Here is a 20,096-nt window from a genome sequence, read left to right as displayed (position 1 = left end):
AGGCTGGAGAGTTGGGCGGGGAGAAACTTAATGAAATATAACACGGGCAAGTGTAGAGTCCTGCACCTGGGCAAGAACAACCCCATGTATGAGTACAAGTTGGGGACAGACATGTTGGAGACCAGCGTAAGGGAAAGGGACCTGGGGGTCCTAGTGGACAGCAGGATGACCATGAGCCAGCAGTGTGCCCTTGTGGCCAAGAAGGCCAATGGCATCCTGGGGTGTATTAGAAGGGGTGTGGTTAGCAGGTCAAGAGAGGTTCTCCTCCCCCTCTACTCTGCCCTGCTGAGGCCGCATCTGGAATATTGTGTCCAGTTCTGGGCCCCTCAGTTCAAGAAGGACAGGGAACTGCTAGAGAGAGTCCAGCGCAGAGCCATGAAGATGATTAAGGGGGTGGAACATCTCCCTTATGAGGAGAGGCTGAGGGAGCTGGGTCTCTTTAGCTTAGAGAAGAGGAGACTGAGGGGTGACCTCATTAATGTTTATAAATATGTAAAGGGCAAGTGTCATGAGGATGGAGCCAGGCTCTTCTCAGTGACATCCCTTGACAGGACAAGGGGCAATGGGTGCAAGCTGGAACACAGGAGGTTCCACATAAATATGAGGAAAAACTTCTTTACGGTGAGGGTGACCGAACACTGGAACAGGCTGCCCAGAGAGGTTGTGGAGTCTCCTTCTCTGCAGACATTCAAAACCCGCCTGGACGCGTTCCTGTGTGATATGGTCTAGGTAATCCTGCCCCGGCAGGGGGATTGGACTAGATGATCTTTCGAGGTCCCTTCCAATCCCTAATATTCTGTGATTCTGTGATTCTGTGAATCAGGTGCGAGAACTGGATCCCATGCTGAAAAGTGCCTTTGAAAATCTGGATGCCCTGACATCTGCAGAAACTAGGAGAGGTTTCACTTGTCTAACTTCCTCGTAATTTCTTGGGGGCATTCTGAACATTTTCCAGAAGCCAACATTACAGGGAAGCTTCTCAGAAAAAAAACAATTACTCAGAATACAACTGTGATCTCCCAGTGACTTGCAAGCAAGGATATAAAGTAAAATACTGTAAATGAACTGTGTTCAAAGTGCTATGTCTGTTGCAGCTTGTCTGTTACCATGAGTTCATGAGCTGATATGACACCATACTATCACAATTATGAATACTGTATTTCCTTACTGACGATGATATTCTGGAAATAAAAAATAAGACACTTGAAAAATGGAAGATGAACTACCCCAGTCAGATACACATAACGGAATGACATTTTCTCAGAAGGTTTTATTGGGAAAGTTATCACTGACCTTTTCATTTTCGTAGAATAGACATACCCAGTGGGTTGTAACAGCATAAGAAATAAGATTTTTATCCAATCATTTTAAAACTGTAATTCTACAAAAGCAGACTCCAGCCACATCGCTGCTGTAAGGGCCATGGATGTACCACACAAACTTCTGTTCTAAGAGAGCAGTTTTAAAAGCTCTGTCAGCTGGTATATTTGTGCTGTCAGTTTACATGAGTGATGTCAACACACAGAGTAGTGATACAACTTACCTAGCCAAGGTAGTTCAGTAAAAACTTAGAAATCAGTCTGTTTAGTGTGTAACAGACTATGTGTATCCTCCTCTGCCTTCTTCTTGATGGAGCACATTACTCCAAAGCTTCGTATACACAGCAAATAACAACTGAACCAACATGCAGTACTTTCTTTGAACATAATACTATTCAAAGTCTATAAATTTATTTCAATATCTAAGATGACAGAGAGGCTTTCTCCTCATGCTGCTGCACTCATTCTCAAAAGGTGAAAGGCTAACACTTAAGGCGAGCATCCAGGTGGTTTTCCTATGGTTTGTCATTAATGGAAATATCCAGAGGACCCCTGTGCAGAATGATGCTTACACCATGTGGGTCAATACCATTTGGCATGCACAGACAGCTGGAACAAAGGAACACCCATCAAAAATGTCTAGATACATATCATTAAGGACACCCACCTGTATTAAAGAGGAATCAGAATCCAATGTGCTAGGCTTAAGTCTCTACCAAACACAGGGGTTACTGATTATTGACATAAGGAAACCACACTTAAGAGATTACCATGTCTACCAGAAAGTAACAAACACAAATGTTGTAGTATAAACTGGGCTTTTTGAGCTTTAGATGCAATTGGAGTAAATCTTGTGACAGGCTCTGAATTGTAGGATCTGTGATTTTCCCATGTCAGTTATTTCCTGCAGCATGTTGAAGGAGAAATGTACGTAGCAAAGGTGTCAAATACAATTTGACATTCCCGTAACAGAGGTCTTGAAAAGAAATGTCTTTTAGTGCTTTTGTTGTGAAGAGAAACAAACAAGACTAATTTCTCTATCACAGATAAAATTTTCCTTTGTGCTTAGTGGTTACTCTCATCTCTATTTTGTTGCATCAGTGCTTCTTACTGCTTTACGTAAAATTTGCATTCATTGATAATGTTGGTTTACTCTTGACAGTTATACTGAGCTTTGAACTAATTGCTCTCAATTAATCTGTTCCACTCTTTGATAGCTTATTTATCAGATTGGGAAAGATAGATTCAATGGTGCTTGCTGGAAACAAGTTCTTTAATTGGAAATACCAGAGTGTTTAGCTCACTTTGTGCTCTAGCAATTAAGGACAATTTGGAAAAGCATTTTTCCCCCTACTATTGTCTCCTTGATTAGATTTCCAAAGAAGCAGACAAAACAAATGACAATACCACCTAGCAATATTGGTTCAAATAAAAGCCCAGAAGCCAAATTACTTACTATGAGAAATGTGAACCATCCCCATCAATTCCAATGCTGTTACATTCATTTTGCTGTACCTTTGCTTCCCAAGTAGGTAAATGGCAAAATTTCTTTCAAAATGCATAGCTCTGTGCCTGCCTCTATACAATTATCCCTTTCCACAAATAAGCCAAATCAACAGAAGAAATTATTTTTCTTGATTAAGCTCCCACATTTCTCTTGGGACGAAACAAATCAAACAATTAATCTTTCCTTATTTATTCTCAGAAGAACCTACATCCCTTAAATGTACGATAACCAGGGTACCTGTGGCAGGCCGTCGGCAGCAATTAGGCTTGTGCTGAAAATGAATGGACTAGAGTCAGAATGCCTAATCTGCTGAGAGTTTCTACAGGAGGGCAAGGTTAGACCAGGAAAATTCCCTTGCTGTGGAAATACTGTTAAAAATTACCACTTGACTTCAGCATAATTAACAAGGTTTGGGAATTTATATGAACTGAGTAATTGAAAAGAATTAGCAAGAGATATATACATTAATCTTCACCAGTTACAATGTGCCTAATGAAATTAAAGGTTCTACTTCTACTTCATGCTTTGTTTCTGCAAACTTTTTTCATCTACAGAAGAAAAAGTGTATTAGATAAAGACAATGATAGCTATGAGAAATTAAAAAGAAAATGCATCACAAAACTCAATTTTTATATCAATACTTCCTGAAGATTTTCTTATTCATAATTCATAGTATTTACCACAACAATAAACTCTATCAAAGTTTCTTATTTTAATGTCCATGTTTTTAAAGTCAACAGGAAAAATTCATATCAGATTTATAAATTGAGGCATCATTCAGTAATGCATATTTGTTTGTAAATGTACATGCACTTAAATTCAAGTCTGTCTTGGTCAAGACATTCTACAATCAACAGTTTCAGTAAAATGAGCTTTTTACACGTAACTAAATCCATATTACATTTGGATTACAGAGACAATAAGCAGGTGAAATGAAAAATAAAGGCAAGCAATGCTGATGTGTGTGGAGACAGACGTTAGCAGAAGATAACAAGCATTTGTTATTCTCCCAGGCTACCCATGAACACGGACCTTCTCCCCTTAGTTCACTCTGAAATCCTTCAACATATCCTTCAGAAACGCGACATGCAAGATTGCATAAAAGCCAAGAAAAGGGAACACACACAAGGGAACTATATGTAATGCAGGAGGACCAAAGAAGGCTCACTGACCACCTTCCCACAACCTATCTGAGGGAGACTAGTCGTCTCCTCCTCTGCTCACCTCTCTTAGCTACTGATGGGCTAGCTCTTACTTCTTGCTTAAGCAGCCCTTCTTGCAAAGAATTTTTTTGTTCCTGTGCTCTTTCCTTGCAACATCTCTAAAGCAGAAGCTCAAGAATTTCTGCTTATTTAATTCAGTATCTTTCTGGTAAAACCCTGTGATTAGTTCCACAGTTTTTGTTGTTGTTGTTGTTGTTGTTGTTGTTTTTTTGGTTCAGAATGGTCTACGCTAAATGATACAAACAACATTAGATAAAAACATTAAAGTTATGGTACACTTCAAAGTGAAGAATTGTCAGGTTAAGTTCATCAATCAAACTTTAATTCAGCTTCCTTATGTGTAAGGATTTATTTAACGTTGCTTGCATGATCCCATACTACTTTTCCCCATCAGAATCAGTTCTTCATCGAAAGGACAGAATGGATGGTATTCAGTTATTCAGCATATATTCAATATTTCATTTTCTTCCTCTCACCTCCAAATGTGGCCTGTGTCTTAGGTGCAAATTCAAATTGTGCTATAAAGACAGAATTATTCACTTCTTCAGGAACTTTTTTCCCCAGCCTTTATGTGCAGTTTATAAATGTGTAAAGAATATTAATGATTGGTCTTCAGTCACACAAAGAGTGTAAGCAAAAGAATACTACCAGATTGCATAAAGGCAATGATCTGGCAGACCTAGGTCTAAACTACATGCTAATTTAGTGCTGTACACTACTGAACAACCGTAACAGAACATAGTGTGTTGCACTACACATGCAATACTAAAATACTCTTTCACTAGAAAATAAGTTTCTCCCTTCATTGGCAATTAATTAAGTAACTTTACAGATTAATTTTGAAGAAAAAGCCCTTAAGACTTAACTTGCATTGAAAGTTCAATTTAAAAAAGCAAGTCATTTGTACATCAAAAAAAAAGAATTAGCTTATGTAAAACAACACAGAGTAGGAAATGAACATGTGTTTAAAATGCTGTAGATTGATTAAAAAGATGGAGGAAACTGCATCTTTCTACATACTTCAGGTGGTGATAATAAAGACTTTTTGAAAGAATTACAGCTCCTTCCTTCTTTCCTTTACTATGATGGACAAAAATGGTTTGACTTTTTTTTTCCTCCTGAAGAAGCTCAAGCAAAATAAGTATTTATTACAGAAAAAGAAAATTTAATGCCTACCTGTCAAATAAGGAGTTGACTTCAGGATAAGGAAAGTGACCATTTTTTCTTTCACATGGCTAAATGAAATAAGTAACTCACACTTTGTATTGCTCTAGAAGGTATCATGGCTTTTAGAACAATTGGCCATCAGCAGACTATAGTGACTATAGCAGTGCGGCACCACTCCAGTTTTAATATCCCTAGTTCTGCTTTAACAGGCTGTGACATCTTAGGAAAAGAACTTAATTTCTTTCTCCCTACTCCTGAAATATCTTACAGTTACTCTGAGCACATGCAGGTCACGACACAGACTGTTTCTCGTTGTATATAAATGCACAATTAATACAGTTTGATGTTCATCTTAACTTGGGTTAAAGTATGTGATACAATAGCATTATGATATACAGTATAATGAAAAGAGAATGAGCACTTAGACATGGTTTCTAAACCTGTCATGACTTCTAATGTAAATTCTGCTTTTAACTGGGTAAAATTTATTTTGCACGGCTCTAACATGTAAGAGTGAAATGAGAGAGAAGTTTGTGCAGCACAATTCTATACAGCAAAACCAAACAGATTATTGATGATGAAAGAAAAAATACGAATCATAAACCACAATGTAGCACCACTTGAAAAGCAAAAAATTTAATTCTTAAAAACATAAACCAGCTAATTTTCCTAAGCATGCTTGAAAAATGCTTGGAATATTTCTGCAGGAAACACCTCTGCAAACAGACACTCTTAATAAATGGCTCTCCTTTAAATTATCTACAGAATTATTTTGCTTTCCCGTTTTCTCTTGCTTTCCACCTCCTCTTAACAAATATGCAATCTGCATGTGTCAGGAATGCTGCTTTAAAATCCACAGCCATCTAAACCCAGCTATGTATCTGTACCACCAAAGAAACATGTATGCACAACAGAATCTTAAAAGAGCTGGTTGCAGCAATGATGGATTTAAGTTATTAACCGATGAAAAAAAGATGGATGGTGGTCTGCTTTTCTTAATCTACATCATCATCTAGATCTATTTAAAGATATGTGGTACACTAACAAACTTAGTTAAGGTTTCGATAAAATCAGTAGAATAATCTGCCCTGTTACATTGAGACTGTATTGATCAATAAAATCACTTGTACTAGGAAAGTACTGTTAAGTACTGACAATCCCAGCCATTAATATTATTTAACACTCTGCTCACAATCTTTAATGAGGACAAAGAACATTTTGCCTTTTTATACTTATCATACCATTGCTTTTAGAGCTCCTTACAGGTACAGTTCAACCTTGATTACTGCAGACTAAATGGAGTTAGAGAAGGAAGACACTGATTAATTTTGGATAATGGAGAGAATTTTCAATATGTGATTAATAGATGTGGGTGATTCAACAAACTTTCCAGAAAAACATCAGTTAAATCTTATTTCACTGAATCCAACTTTTACTTGCAATTTTCTAACGCTAGACTCATTCTTCCCAATGTATTCATCTGCATTTAAAACAAAACTGGTTTCCAGAAACAGCAATCAGGAAGATAAGCATCTGTTCTGGACTTGATGGGAATTCTTTTTTTCTGCAAATAAGACCAATTTAGTCTTAAATTAGTTAGAAATAGATCCCAACAGCAAATGTGTATGTAGGACAAAGGTAAGGATTGCCTCTGCAGAAATCTTTGTGGTGGTTAATGAATGACACAAGGAAGTCAAAATGAATTCTATCCAGCTGCTGCTCTCACATATGGGGAACGGTTAAACAGAAGCCTAGTGGGAAAAAAAACACAGGTCAGGCATGCACAGAATAAGGTGGAGAAGAGCAAAAATAGGCACACATTTTGCACAAAAGTTTTATAGCTTAAAATTTCTTCCTCCGAGTTCAGCTTTTAAATATACATTCAATTACCTCCCATGTGTAAAGCATTTGGTCTTAAAAGGCGTTAGCCTTTACAAGAGGCTTTGCACAGTGGCATCTGACCTGCATACCTCTTCATTATATCAACACGATACAACCATGTCTTCTCAACCGTATGATTCAATCTTTTTTCTTTTAAGAATAGTGTTTGTGATATGTTCAGGGCTCAGTGCATGAAAATACATTAATCAAATCTAACAACAAGCTGAAACACAAGTATGTGTTTAATTACTTTAAGGACTACATAAGAAATGTCATAATGGTTCAGACCAAAGGTCCATTTAGCACTGTATCCTATCTCCAAAAATGGCTATAAATGTATACCAAGGAAGAGTATAAATGAGCAACACTAACGTATGAGACATTTTCCTCTAATACTCTAGCAGCCTTGAAAGTTATTTCCAGTTTGAGGACCTTCTATGCTTGATATAAACTGCTTTTCCATGAGCCTTTCCAGTCTTCCCTTGAACCAATTTAAAATTTTGCATTCACAACACCCTTTGGCAAAGGCACACAGGTATACAGGAATTAACTAAATGCTTGATACAGAATGCATTTCTGAGAATATAAAGGAAGAACAATTATAATGAATATTAACATTGACAGAGTGGATAAATGTGATGAATGTGAACTGCACAGAAATAAAATTTGAACAGCTGAACGATCATTCAATAGTTCCAAGATAATTTTGCCATTACATTTCCAGAATTAAACAGTGACCAACTTGATTTATTTTTACTGGGCAAAAGCAAACAGATGTCTCATAGAAGTGCATACATCACACACAGAAATCTCAAAATTTCTGAACAGCTCCAACAGCACTGGTTCAAAAGCATCTACCTGTACAGATGGTACATTTTTTTTCTTCTTTAATATTGATAACGGAATGTCAAGAACTGTTCCATTTAGAAAGCACTTACAGATTGCTTCTGATCCTGGAGAACTATGTCAGCTTCAACCAACCCATAAACCAAGATCTCCCTGTCTTTATATGAAATCTTAGCTTTCATTCTGCCTAGCAGAACTCAGGCTGACTTTCATGTACTATCGTGGGACATTGTTTCCTCCACTTCACGAAAGGAAGAGAAAACAGTGAAAAATCCTGTGCATCACCAAGGATTTGTTTTCCCCACTTTCTGATCCTACTCCAGCCAAGACAGCTCTGAAGCAGTATTTCAGATAGAGTTACAGAGGAGTAGTATTCAGCTATTGAAAGGCAAAGCTCTAGCCAATGCACAATGTGGAGTACTTGCAGACTGGCATCAGGAGTCTAGACGGCTCTTCTTAGAGCAGAGATCTTTCCAATCTTCTTGAGGATGGACAAGGTTATAAATGACTGTGTTCACATCCTTCCTCGTTAGAACAGCAAGAGGCCAACAGAAATTGAATCAGTTAAGCAGTGAAGAACTAATGAAACTTCCCACTAGGTGATGGAAAACTCTTTTTCTTCACAATTAGATAAAAAATTCTGAAAAATCGAATTATCTCACTCCCCAGAACGGCAGCGAAAAGGGGCAATGACTGACACTCAACGAAGGCAGAAGATTCTTATCCTCAGTTGCAATATGAAATGCTGTATTAGCTCTGAAATGCTCTGCAACAGTTTCCAAATCAACAAAAATATCCTTTCAGTATTTTAATTTTTTTAATTGAATCTAAAACTTTTATGAAGCACACAACTAGATCAACTTAAAAGAAGATAGTTCAAAAGCTTTAGAATACAATTTGGATTGATGACTAAAAACAGAAGGTTTTTTTTCTGGGGCTAGGGAAAGCTATTTAATCCTCCCATTCAGATTTATTGATTTGTTCATACCCATTGTCCAGTGAGAAAAGGCTATTTATTTATTTATTTAAACTTTACCACAAGGAATTCAGTACCAACACTTACTGAAGTAATTAAAGAAAATCATCATGACCCATGAAGAAACAACACCTTGGGCCAAATTTTCTGTAAGATAGTTTTCCTTCTACAGTCACTAGCTGCAGAAATAACTCATTTGTCTTCATTTTTTTGCACATACTGTTGAGCTGTTCCCCAAAAAAGAGTAAAAAAGTGCAATATAATAATGGGCAATATTCTCCCTTTTATTTCTGATTAACTTACTCATAAAGCAACTATACATTATTCACCACTCCATCCACTGTTTTCCTAACTCCACCCTGCTGGAAGCTAAGACAGATAAGGAATATAGGACTGGATTCTACTTTCTTAAGAGCAAAATCATAACAGATATGGTTTTATTTATCTTTTTCAGGAAGAATTGGTAGTTAAAATATTTCTAAAGAGAACTGCATTTTGAAGAATACTGAAATATAGGTCAAAGTACTTCTCAGATCCCCAGATTATTTCCTTAAATGGTAAACAAATCTCTAGTCCAGTTTCATAAACTCCATAATTCATTTTGAAGATTTGGATTCCTAAAACTGCTGGAATGTTGAAGTTCATCAAGTCTTCAAGTCTCACAGCCAAGCAGCACTTTAACCAATCTTATCTCCAGGAATCAGGACTGTTCTCTTTGTAAAAAGTTCAAGAGTAAATAAAAGGCAAGTATGTTTTCTTGACCTCAGTCAAGAGAGAAATATTAGCTCTACATATTAACTCTGGTTAGAGACATATGTACATACAGACCCTACATACCTACAAAGCAGTTCAGAAGGTTTACAGCCCTCTGTTTTATATTAGAGTCTTGCCACTCAGAAGAAGAATTTCTTCAGGTCACCCAGACCACAAGAAATGAGTTAGTATCCTGAAGCTGTTCAAAAATACGGGCCTCCTCCAAAATCTCTCTCCATATCCAAGTCACTTCAGTGAAGACTAGCAGCAGCTACACAGTTTCATGCTGAGGTATGGGTGCCACTACACAATGAATTCTGCTAACGATGCCTGTTATCTTGTTGGATTGATCATATCAGCAAATGATGAGATTTCTTCTGGCCAAGAGGGTTAGAAAATATCTATTCCATTGAACTTTAAAAGGCATACCTGTCAAAGGGCAAGTCCCTGGGGCAGAGACTGGATAGCAATAACATCCAGTGTCAGCTTACTGGGACAAGGATATGACCTAACTCCAAATAAGTAGAGAGAAGGTGGATAGATCAAATTCTTCCCCATTACCAATTCACTGGAAATAAGCTCCATAAAAACTACTTCTCCAAGAGCACATCATATAAAATCTATTTGTAACAAACACTGATCAGATAGATTGACAACGCAGCTGCAGCTGCTTCGATAACCAATTAGATAACATCCCTCCGTGCTGCCGTTAGGAATCCCAACAATGTCTTCAATGTCCAAAATAAAACCCCAACTACCTGTTCAGTTGGTCCATCCATCCACAAGATGACTTACTGAACTCATACACAACAATAATGGTGCAAAAGGGAGCATTTCAAGTGATCTGTATCTCCTTTAAATACACTTCCAAAGCAGACCATATTTCTGTACTACTTTGTGATAAATGGTCAGTCCAAGATTATACAGTGGACTGAAAAAACCAGTCTGCCCTATCATGTTTCACACTTACCTTTACTTTCTGGTACTTTCAAGCAAACATATTTCTCCAGGCTCACAAGCATACTATCAGGAGTCACTGACTTCTAATGAAGGTCCAATTGGCAGTCCTTCTCAAATGAGAGGCTCCCTACACAAGCAGCTACCTCATATCTGTATCTTCTACCTTTTCTCAACACCATACTCTTCAGGAAACATATCAAGAGAAGACATTTCGTAACCGTAAACAAATCATAGCAAAGTTCAAATCTTGGTGCAATCTAATACTGCTATCATCAGAGAGATTTTTGTGAGCAATAATGTAATCCAATGATTTATTTTACAAATTTTAAATCAAAAGCACCTGGATTCTCCTCTCTGCTGTATTACAAGCTACAAGCTCAAGCTCACATATATAAATAAGTAACTATTAAGTCAGGATTTATGTCACACGCTAATTGATTTATGGGAACTCTTAGCTGATAGCCATCACAAGGTAATTAGAGCTCGTTTAGTCCTCTTCCACTGTCAGTAACAGGCATTTTCCTATTTAACAAAGACTAAAGCAGCTCAACTTAAGTTCTGTGTGCTGTAGGTTAAGATCATGCACAGAGACACTTACTACAGATCAGCAGAGGAGCAATACCTTACTGCTTCATACAAATTTGCATGAACGTTTGGGGCCACAGTCCGTCATTCACTTATCTTTGCATCTGTTTCCTCATTAATAAATTAAACATAATCTTTCCTTCCTCTTGTCAGTCACTTGATTGTTCTCAGTATTCACAAGGGCTCTGTATTATTATTATACATGCAGTTGAATTACTACACATACTACTGCTTATTAGTCAAGTGTTCCACAGTATTAAAAATGAAAGTTGTAAATTCTGGCCAAACTCATAAAATATGAAAGTCACTTAAAAATAATACAGATAAATCATTCTTTCACAATTCCATGAAAATTGGTCTATTTTGTGAAAAATGAAAAAATCCCCACTCAGCCTTTCAAAAACAAGAGAAAAATAAGCCACCTGATGAATATTAGCTGGCAGTAGATACTGATAAATTTAAGAAAATCACTATTTGTATCTTACAATTTAATAATATTTGGTTTATTCATAATTTTGCTATTCTTCAGGAAGATATAATGAAATGTTGCTGAGCTCCTGTCCATCCACTCCAAGAAACAAACAACCTGTGCTGAAAGGATCTAAGAGGGTGGTTTCATCACGAAAAGGTCACAAAGAAGTAACAAGGTACTGGCAACTGCAGCACCTTCTGGCTCAGACAGGGGAATTTCTTGCTTTCTTTACTACTTGATACAGACCAATTCTATTATTCTAATATCATATAATTATTTTTATCTGCATTTAACTATAGAAGACTACTTAATTAAAATATATTAAGAAGCCAGTATGATTAGACCATATCAGATACAGGTCTGTATTTGACTGCTATCTGCATGGTGTATTACTTCTTGCCTGTACATGTTTTCAAGGTGCAAAAGTGCAATAATAAGAAATGAATATGTATTGCATAAAACAAATTATTTGAATGTAACGTCTATGTAAATGCTCAATCTCTGCATGAGATTCTGGCTGGTTTTGAAAAAACAGTTAATGACTACCATGACTCCGTAACAGTTTACCAGCTGCACAAATGGCTGGCTACTAGTACCACCACTGACTAGTGATGGTAGTAGCCAAACTGCTCTTACAGATTAACTCTTGTTAGTATCACCTGAAAATGTTTGCAATATTTTATATACGTGGTGTTAAATTAAAAAATGATCGTGTTGTCTGAAACTGTAGCACATTCCTACACCGTGTCTTGGAAAATGCTTGGCACTATTAAAAACCTTCTGATAACTGAAGTGCCTTAATATGAACTTTTATTTGTCTAAAATCAGGCTTTCATTATTTTAAAAGTTAGAATTTCACTGATGATTAGTTCTGCTTTCTGTTAGCAGAAACAGAAATTAATGACTTTGACAAGAATATTAATGATTTTTCTTGTTTTAATTTAGTATGCACATTAGTATGGTTATAACTTAGAGGCCTATCATGTTTTAATCAGATGACAGCCAGCAGTCCCTTCCAACCTAAACCACTGCATGCTCCTATGATAGCCAATGGTGATAGAAGAGGGGAAAAGTTAATTAAACATACAAGAACAAGAGCTGACTAACTCTTCCAGTAGGGGGAGATGTTATTTTAAAGTTCATCAGCAATTAAAAATCGCTAACCAGTTTACCCCTTTATCTTCTTAACAAAGTCAACCTCGTAAGAGAAACTGGTACATATGCCTTAGTAGCGATATTATCCAGTTGTATGAAAATCAGAAAATAAGACAAAATTCAAAGCAAATGGCTGTAAGAAAAAACATACTGATGATGGCGCAATCTGTGCTGACAGCCATCAAGCCCAAAAAGGCCCTATTCCTTTTCAAAAAAAAAGTCTCTCCAACAGCAATGTTTTTTCACCTGCACAATAAATGTAATTTTTAGATGCCAAAGATGCTATAAATATCACAGGGCAAAAAGGAAAAAAAGATCAAATTTTTCAATTTAACAATACTAACTAAATATTTAAAAATAAAAAGTAAAAATAACTATGTTGCCTGAAACGCTCCCTATATCTCAGAACAAAATCTGACCTGTGTTTTTCTCCTTATTTCCAAATTTATTTTTAAGAGTTTAATGTAAGCAGTAATACTGTCTTGTGTCAAACTATAATTCTATTCTCCTCCTTAAGCAGTTTTCTTTTACGAAGAGAATCAGGGAGGTTCCTGAGTGGTGCAGGTTACCATCTATTTTCTATGAATGAAGCTCCCTGTTCATTATGTTGCAGTTCACCATTCTTCCAGTTGTGCCACTGCAGCTGTGGATGATGACATAAATCAGATCTCTGAAATTTTTACTACTCTGATCTGAGTGAAAATAGAATATTTTCACTCTTACCTTCCTCCCAAAACAATTATCTTTTGACCCAGATCATTTCTATGATCCCCTTCAATAGAACAGCACTTGCATCAGTACAGCTGAAGGTGCAGTGAATTGGGAACATGTTTAGAGGAACACCTTAATCTGGCTTTGTTACCAGAGAAACAGCTGTGAAACTACACCACAGGGCATTTTTAAACCAATCATGGTGAGAGTAGAAATTCCCTTTATTAACAAAGGCTGAGATTTATCACTGGTATATTTAGATGTCTATATGTCCGAGTCATTCCTGAAGGCTCCTTTTACAGTCTTTAGCAAAATCAGAACCCAAAAAGGTAGAATCTGGGACTTTAAATGCAAGTTTTCAACGGAGCTGAATATGGGATGACAGGTGCCTATTTCAGCTAGATTAACAATTCAGATACAGGCATGTACAGTAGAGCGATATTAATTTGATGAGCTGATTCTTCCCTAGTTTGTCTAATTGGAGATGAGTTAAATAAAGGCTCCTTGTATCTCTTCTGCAACACTTTTAATTGGTACAGTCAGAACAACTTTGGAAAGAATAACATTATTTTCCCTATTTTAGGCACAGAAAAATGAGGTACTAGTAGGTTTGCCAAAGTTAGACAGCAGCTTTTGCCAGAATCAGGAAAAAAAATGCAAACCAGTACGTATTTCTAGCTGGTAGTCTTGCTAAGTGAACAGAAATCATCACTGCTGGTAGGTATCTAGCTCGTTTCTCACCTCTAAAATTGCCTATCAGTAAAACACTCCACTTCATACCTGCTGCATCTTCAAATCTTTGGACACTACTAGATTAAAAATGGATGCCACTTTTTCTTTCATAGTGCTGAGAAAAGACTCACCTGCAAGTACAACTCCAAGCCTTGCCGTCGCTGCTCCAGAACCTTGGGGACCCAGTTTCTCACGTGCTTTGAAGGGATCTCTGGAGTTCTTATGGACTTCTTGAGCTGCAAATGAAAAGGAAACGCAGACAGAAACAAAGTATAATAGCATCCCTTTAAAGTAAACAGGTCTATGTTAGAGATGAGGCAGTACAGGTAAAATAACCACGCATAAAGGACAACAGTATGGCAATGAAGTTACCATCAGCTCACTGAAATAACAGCAGACTTTATACCTACAGGTTGCAGTTAAAAATCTCCACATCTAGCTGCCCTGGACAGTGATGGGGAACCCTACTAACAATTTCTTGTGTCTAACAGCCTTAAAACAAAATGGCAACAACTACATGAGCATACTTGAAATGAGTTCCCCGCTGGTCAGCCTGGGATGATACTTCACAACGTCATCACGACGTGCCCAGACATTACCTTGCTAAGTGCGGTGACAAAACACCACGAAAATGTCTAACTCTAGATCTAGGCAACTATGAACAGGTGGGAAAAGTATGGAGAGGAGATCTAACCATTTCTCTGGAGAGCTGGCAATCAGGGGAGAGGAGTATCTGTGCTTTCAAATTGCACCAACAGAGGGACAGTTGTGTTTAATATCTTATACAGAGAAATAGCACGATTGCCACTGAATGTATTTCCAAGAGAGCTCCATAACTATTCCTTTAAAGATTCCCACAGGAAAGCTTTCATAGACATATACGGAAATGTGTATATGCATACCTATAAGTGCATATAGATAGACACAAACATACATTCTGAACAACACTAAGAATCCCCTTGCTGGAGCAACATATTTTTTCAAAACTAAAAAATATTAACGTTTTCCTCAAAACTACAGAGCAAAAATAACAACTGGAATAGACTCCATTGCATTTTAATAGAAGGTGACACTAGACACTTTTTCCATTGGATATTGCCTGTGAGTAAATCCGAGGCAAGGAATGCAAGCAAAGAAACTCAAAATTGACTTTGATGTGCACACCCGTGGGAGACTGAGAATTTACATTTCATCTTTGAGCTTGCTGAGATATCACTATAGGAAAAAGCAGTGCCAACGTATCAATGTCTCTGCAATCACAAGTAACAAAGCTGCAGCAAGGAAACCTCAGCTGCTCTGGAAACATTTTGCAACTTCCTTATTTCTTAACAGTGCTAAATTACAATTAAATGTGAAGTGAGAAAAACAACCCACCAAAACAAAACCCTAAACCCATGTACTTTTACTGACTGATCTTAAAGCCAGAATATAAACGCCCATTTTTTTCCTCTAAATTGGTCGAGAATGTTGAAGAAGCTACAGTCACAGCTGTTGCAAACTATGACAGCACCTGCAAATGGGTAACAAATAAATGCTCCAGATGAGGGGAGACAAATCTGAGAAAACACAAGCATCCACCAAGGCCTAGCTGCTCACAAGATAAATACTCTGTGGCTGGTGCCTCAGCTGATGCTTAACAATCCTTTTGTGCTCTATGTCCCTGTTATGTAAAGCATCCAATAAACAATTGCTTAAATGTGCAAGCACAAGTGCTGTGTGTAGGTAGAAAGCATGTGCTATACAGATGTACAAAGAATAAATGATAAGCCTACTTTCTTATGCTTACAAAAATCCAATATTATATTGCAACAAATAATTATTACAATGTCAAAGAACATTAAGCAAATCTACGTATGTGTTAGCTATATTGCTTCAGACCTGCCCCTACACAAGAAATATTTATCTGAGGACACTTATTGTCTGTAATCCCTTCTTGTCCATAACACTGACCTAACGCCTATTTGACTTACTGTAGTCTCTATTTCCTGCAAGACTAAAAGATGGCTCAAATTACGAAGTAAAGAATTATTTGTTCAAGTGTGGAAATCAATATGATTTAGAGTGTACACTAATCATTATAAAATTATAAATAACTTGCAAAACAAGACGTATAGAACTTAAGATTTTTGTAGATTTCACTGCAGTAGTTGTAACACTATCACCTTCTGGCATTCTGGTGCTTAAAAAGAACTACAAATATTCAAAACTGTAAAGGGAAAAAAGTATAAAAAGGAATTAGGGAGTAAATACAAATAAATGGTTGTATTTTTAACTATGTTGTGCACATAGAAAGGATTTAATTCTTTCTAAAAAACTCTCCACATGAAAATAATAAAATTTCTGTTCAGACTTGAATACAATACTGTAATTTGAATGGTGCATAGTCTGAAAGGCCTGGTTTGTTGTTCATAACCAGGTCAAACTATAATGGCCTATGCAAACTACTTCAAAAAAGCCAACAGCAGTGCATGTTTTCTGTCAAGGGAATGATTTGTAATCCTGGTGTAGCACAGCAGTCTTGAGAAGATTTTAAACCTTTTCCACAACAGACAGATTGCACAGGAAGTGGGGCTTTACTTTTTTACACAACTGGAATGTAAGAAAGGTTGAACCCAGGAAGGAGAAAAATCCAGCCACGTTCTTGGAAACGGCTTTGGTTTTAAAAAAAAAAATCAAAATTAATCAAAACATTAACTGGCATTCTGATGAATGAATGATGTCCTATATGAGCAATGGAGTCCTCCTTCCTCCATACGACGCCAGTGGAGAATGTCCTTCTCCGGAAAAAGACACCATCTCCCCTTCAGCCTTTATTCCCATTTTCTACCACGGCTGTTCTCTACAGAAGCTTTGTTTCTCCTGCACACTACAGACATCTCCAGCACTAAGGGCACCTTGAATATGCAGTAAGTCTAAAGATACCTTTCCAATTGCCATGTACTCACAGCAATTTAGAGTGAAACTTACATTTTAAATTAAAGGGGGAGACAGGAACAAAAAATAAATATCCTATTGGCATGCTGAAAGCAAACTGGTATCTGGACCTGAGTATAAATAGCGTCATGAGAAGTGAACAAATTGTTCACAAAGAACAATTGAGATAAAAGTTCAAAATATTCTTCTCCTGTAGAAACTGTTAAAATACACACCCTATTTTTTTAAGACCATTTAGAGCTTCTGCTCTAACACAAAACAGAGCGGAGAAGAAAGGGTGAAACCGCATACTGTATTACCAGAGGATGCTTTCTCCAGGATTTCTGTAACACTGAAAGCACTAAGAAAGGTTTAGAGCACGAGCTGTTCAACCATGTTTACTGAAATTTCACTACAACTTCAGAAAGTAAGACTTCAGAAAGAGGTATATTGTTGCCAAAATACACTGGGTGCTTTGCATCTGTACAGGGAACAAATAAGAAAAGTCACTATCAAGTTTGCAGAGTAATATAAACAGACAGCAAGCAGATAAGGAGTGAGATGAAACAAAATTGACGAGTGGTGCAAAGTGTCTGGTTAAAATACCTGTTTTTTGGGTTTGTTTATTTTGCTGCTATTTCTGGAAAGAGAGAATGGCACCATCATTTATGGTTTTTCTGGTGTTCTAAGGAGAAATCTCTGCAATGGGAGTTACCACAGAGGAACCAGTGTGCAAGGAGACAAACCTGAGAGCGAGACTGCAGTAATTCGTGACTTTTGTGTGGAGTAATTGTGCAACTCCAGAAATTACAGTGAAATTAGACAACAACAAAGGGAAGAAGAAAAAGCAGTGGCATTAAATGTTTTTTTTGCCTCAGTCTTTAATAATACAGATACACCTTGGGCTGCCCGGTTCCCTGAGTTGAAGGACCACGAGTGGGGGAACAGTGACTTTCCATTTGTGGACACTGAAATTGTTAAGGGATCGCTGTATCAGGTGCATGTTCAGAAGTCCATGGGGCATGCTGGGATTGATCTGAGCACACTGAAGGAGCTAGTGGATGTTATGGCCAGACCCCTCTCGATCATCTACCAAAGGTCTTGGGAGTCTGGGGAGGTCCCTGTGGACTGGAAGCTAGCTAGTGTTATTCCAGTTTACAAGAAGGGTGTGAGGGAAGATCCAGGGAACTACAGACCTATTGGTCTAACCTCAGTTCCTGGAAAAATTATGGAGAAGATCATACTGGGTGCTATTGAAAGGCATTTAAAGAACAATGCAATCATCAGGCACAGTCAACGTGGGTTCACAAAGGGAAAGTCCTGTTTAATTTGATGTCCTTCTATGACCAGGTCGCCCACCAAGTGGATGAAGCGGAGGCGGTGGATGTAGTTTTTCTGGATTTTAGTAAGGCTTTTAATACTTTCCCTCACAACATCCTTCTGGACTAGCCGTCCAGCTGTGGGATGACCGGGTTCACAGAACGCTGGGTGAAGAACTGGCTGAAGGGCAGAGCTCAAAGGATTGTAGTGAACGGGGCTACATCTGGCTGGCGACCAGGCATCAGCATTGTTCCTCAGGGCTCAACTCTAGGGCCAGTCCTGTTCCATGTATTTATCAATGATCTGGATGCAGGAGTTGCATGCACCACTAGCAAGTTTGTTGGTGATCCCAAACTGGGAGGTGCTGCTGACTTTCTTGAGGGGCAAGAGGCCTTGCAGAGGGATCTGGATAGACTGGAGCATTGGGCAATCAGCAATGACATGAAATTTAACTCGTCCAAATGCCAGATCCACACCAAGGATGGAGTAACGCTGAGCACAATTATAAATTTGGAGAGGAGTGGCTGGAGAGCAGCCCTGCAGAAAGGGATCTGGGGGTGCTGGTTGACAGCAGGCTCAGTGCAAGCCAGCAGTGTGCTCTGGCAGCCAAGGGAGCAAACTGCATCCTGGGGTGCATCAAACACAGCATAACCAGCCGGTCAAAAGAGGTGACTATCCCGCTGTGTTCAGCATTGGTGCAGCCTCACCTTGTGCAGTTCTGGGCCCCGCAATTTAAGAAGAATGTTAATGTCCTTGAATGCGTCCAGAGAAGGGCAACAAAGCTGGTGGCAGGGCTGGCAGGCATGTCCTGTGAGGAGTGGCTGAGGACCTTGGGCTTGTCTAGTTTGGAGAAAAGGAGGCTGAGGGGCGACCTCATTGCACTCTACAGCTTCCTGAGGAGGTGAAGTGGAGAGGGAGATGCTGATCTCTTCTCCCTGGTACCCAGTGACAGGACGCATAGGAGTGGTTCAAAGCTGTGTCAGGGAAGGTTCAGACTGGACATTAGGAAGCATTTCTTTACCGAGAGGGTGCTCAAACACCGGAACAGGCTTCCTAGACAGGTGGCCAATGCCCCAAGCTTTTCAGTATTTAAGACGCACTTGGACAATGCCCTTAAGTGCCATGCTTTTAACTTTTGGTCAGGCAGTTGGACTAGATGATTGTTGTAGGTCCCTTCCAAATGAAGTATTCTATTCTATTCTATTCTATTCTATTCTATTCTATTCTATTCTATTCTATTCTATTCTATTCTATTCTATTCTACTCTACTCTACTCTATTCTAACTAGAGGAGATGGTCTACTTGGGTAGGGTGCATTTTAAGCACATAAATCTTGATTTTCCCCTCTTAATGTTTCCTAACTTGTTTAGTGTATAATCTCTACTCACTTGCTTTACTTTCAGTTGTAGGATTATTCTCATATGTAAAAAAAAGCACACATGTATTTCAAGGCTTGGTGGTGGGTGAGTGAGTTGTACTACTGTTTCTGATACTGTTTTTCATGTGGTATCATATTCAATGTGAACACATGGGGGAAAATACTGAGACACATCTGAATTAAAACAATAAACAAGGA

The 20,096-nt window shown here is 38.0% G+C and overlaps 1 protein-coding gene across 1 annotated transcript in view; it reads right to left on the bottom strand.

Moving 5' to 3' along the window:
• The window catches only part of SNX24 (sorting nexin 24), a 99,545-nt gene that overhangs the window by 28,597 nt on the left and 50,852 nt on the right, over positions 1-20,096 (bottom strand). The window contains exon 3 of the mRNA XM_068422830.1: positions 14,419-14,523. Coding sequence (XP_068278931.1) covers positions 14,419-14,523 — 105 coding nt within the window. The remainder of the gene's footprint in view (positions 1-14,418; positions 14,524-20,096) is intronic.

The sequence above is a fragment of the Nyctibius grandis genome, chromosome Z (genome assembly GCF_013368605.1).
Source record: "Nyctibius grandis isolate bNycGra1 chromosome Z, bNycGra1.pri, whole genome shotgun sequence".
Taxonomy (NCBI): domain Eukaryota; kingdom Metazoa; phylum Chordata; class Aves; order Nyctibiiformes; family Nyctibiidae; genus Nyctibius; species Nyctibius grandis.
The sequence above is the reverse complement of the archived record's forward strand: the minus strand, read 5'-3'. Positions and strand labels throughout refer to the sequence as shown.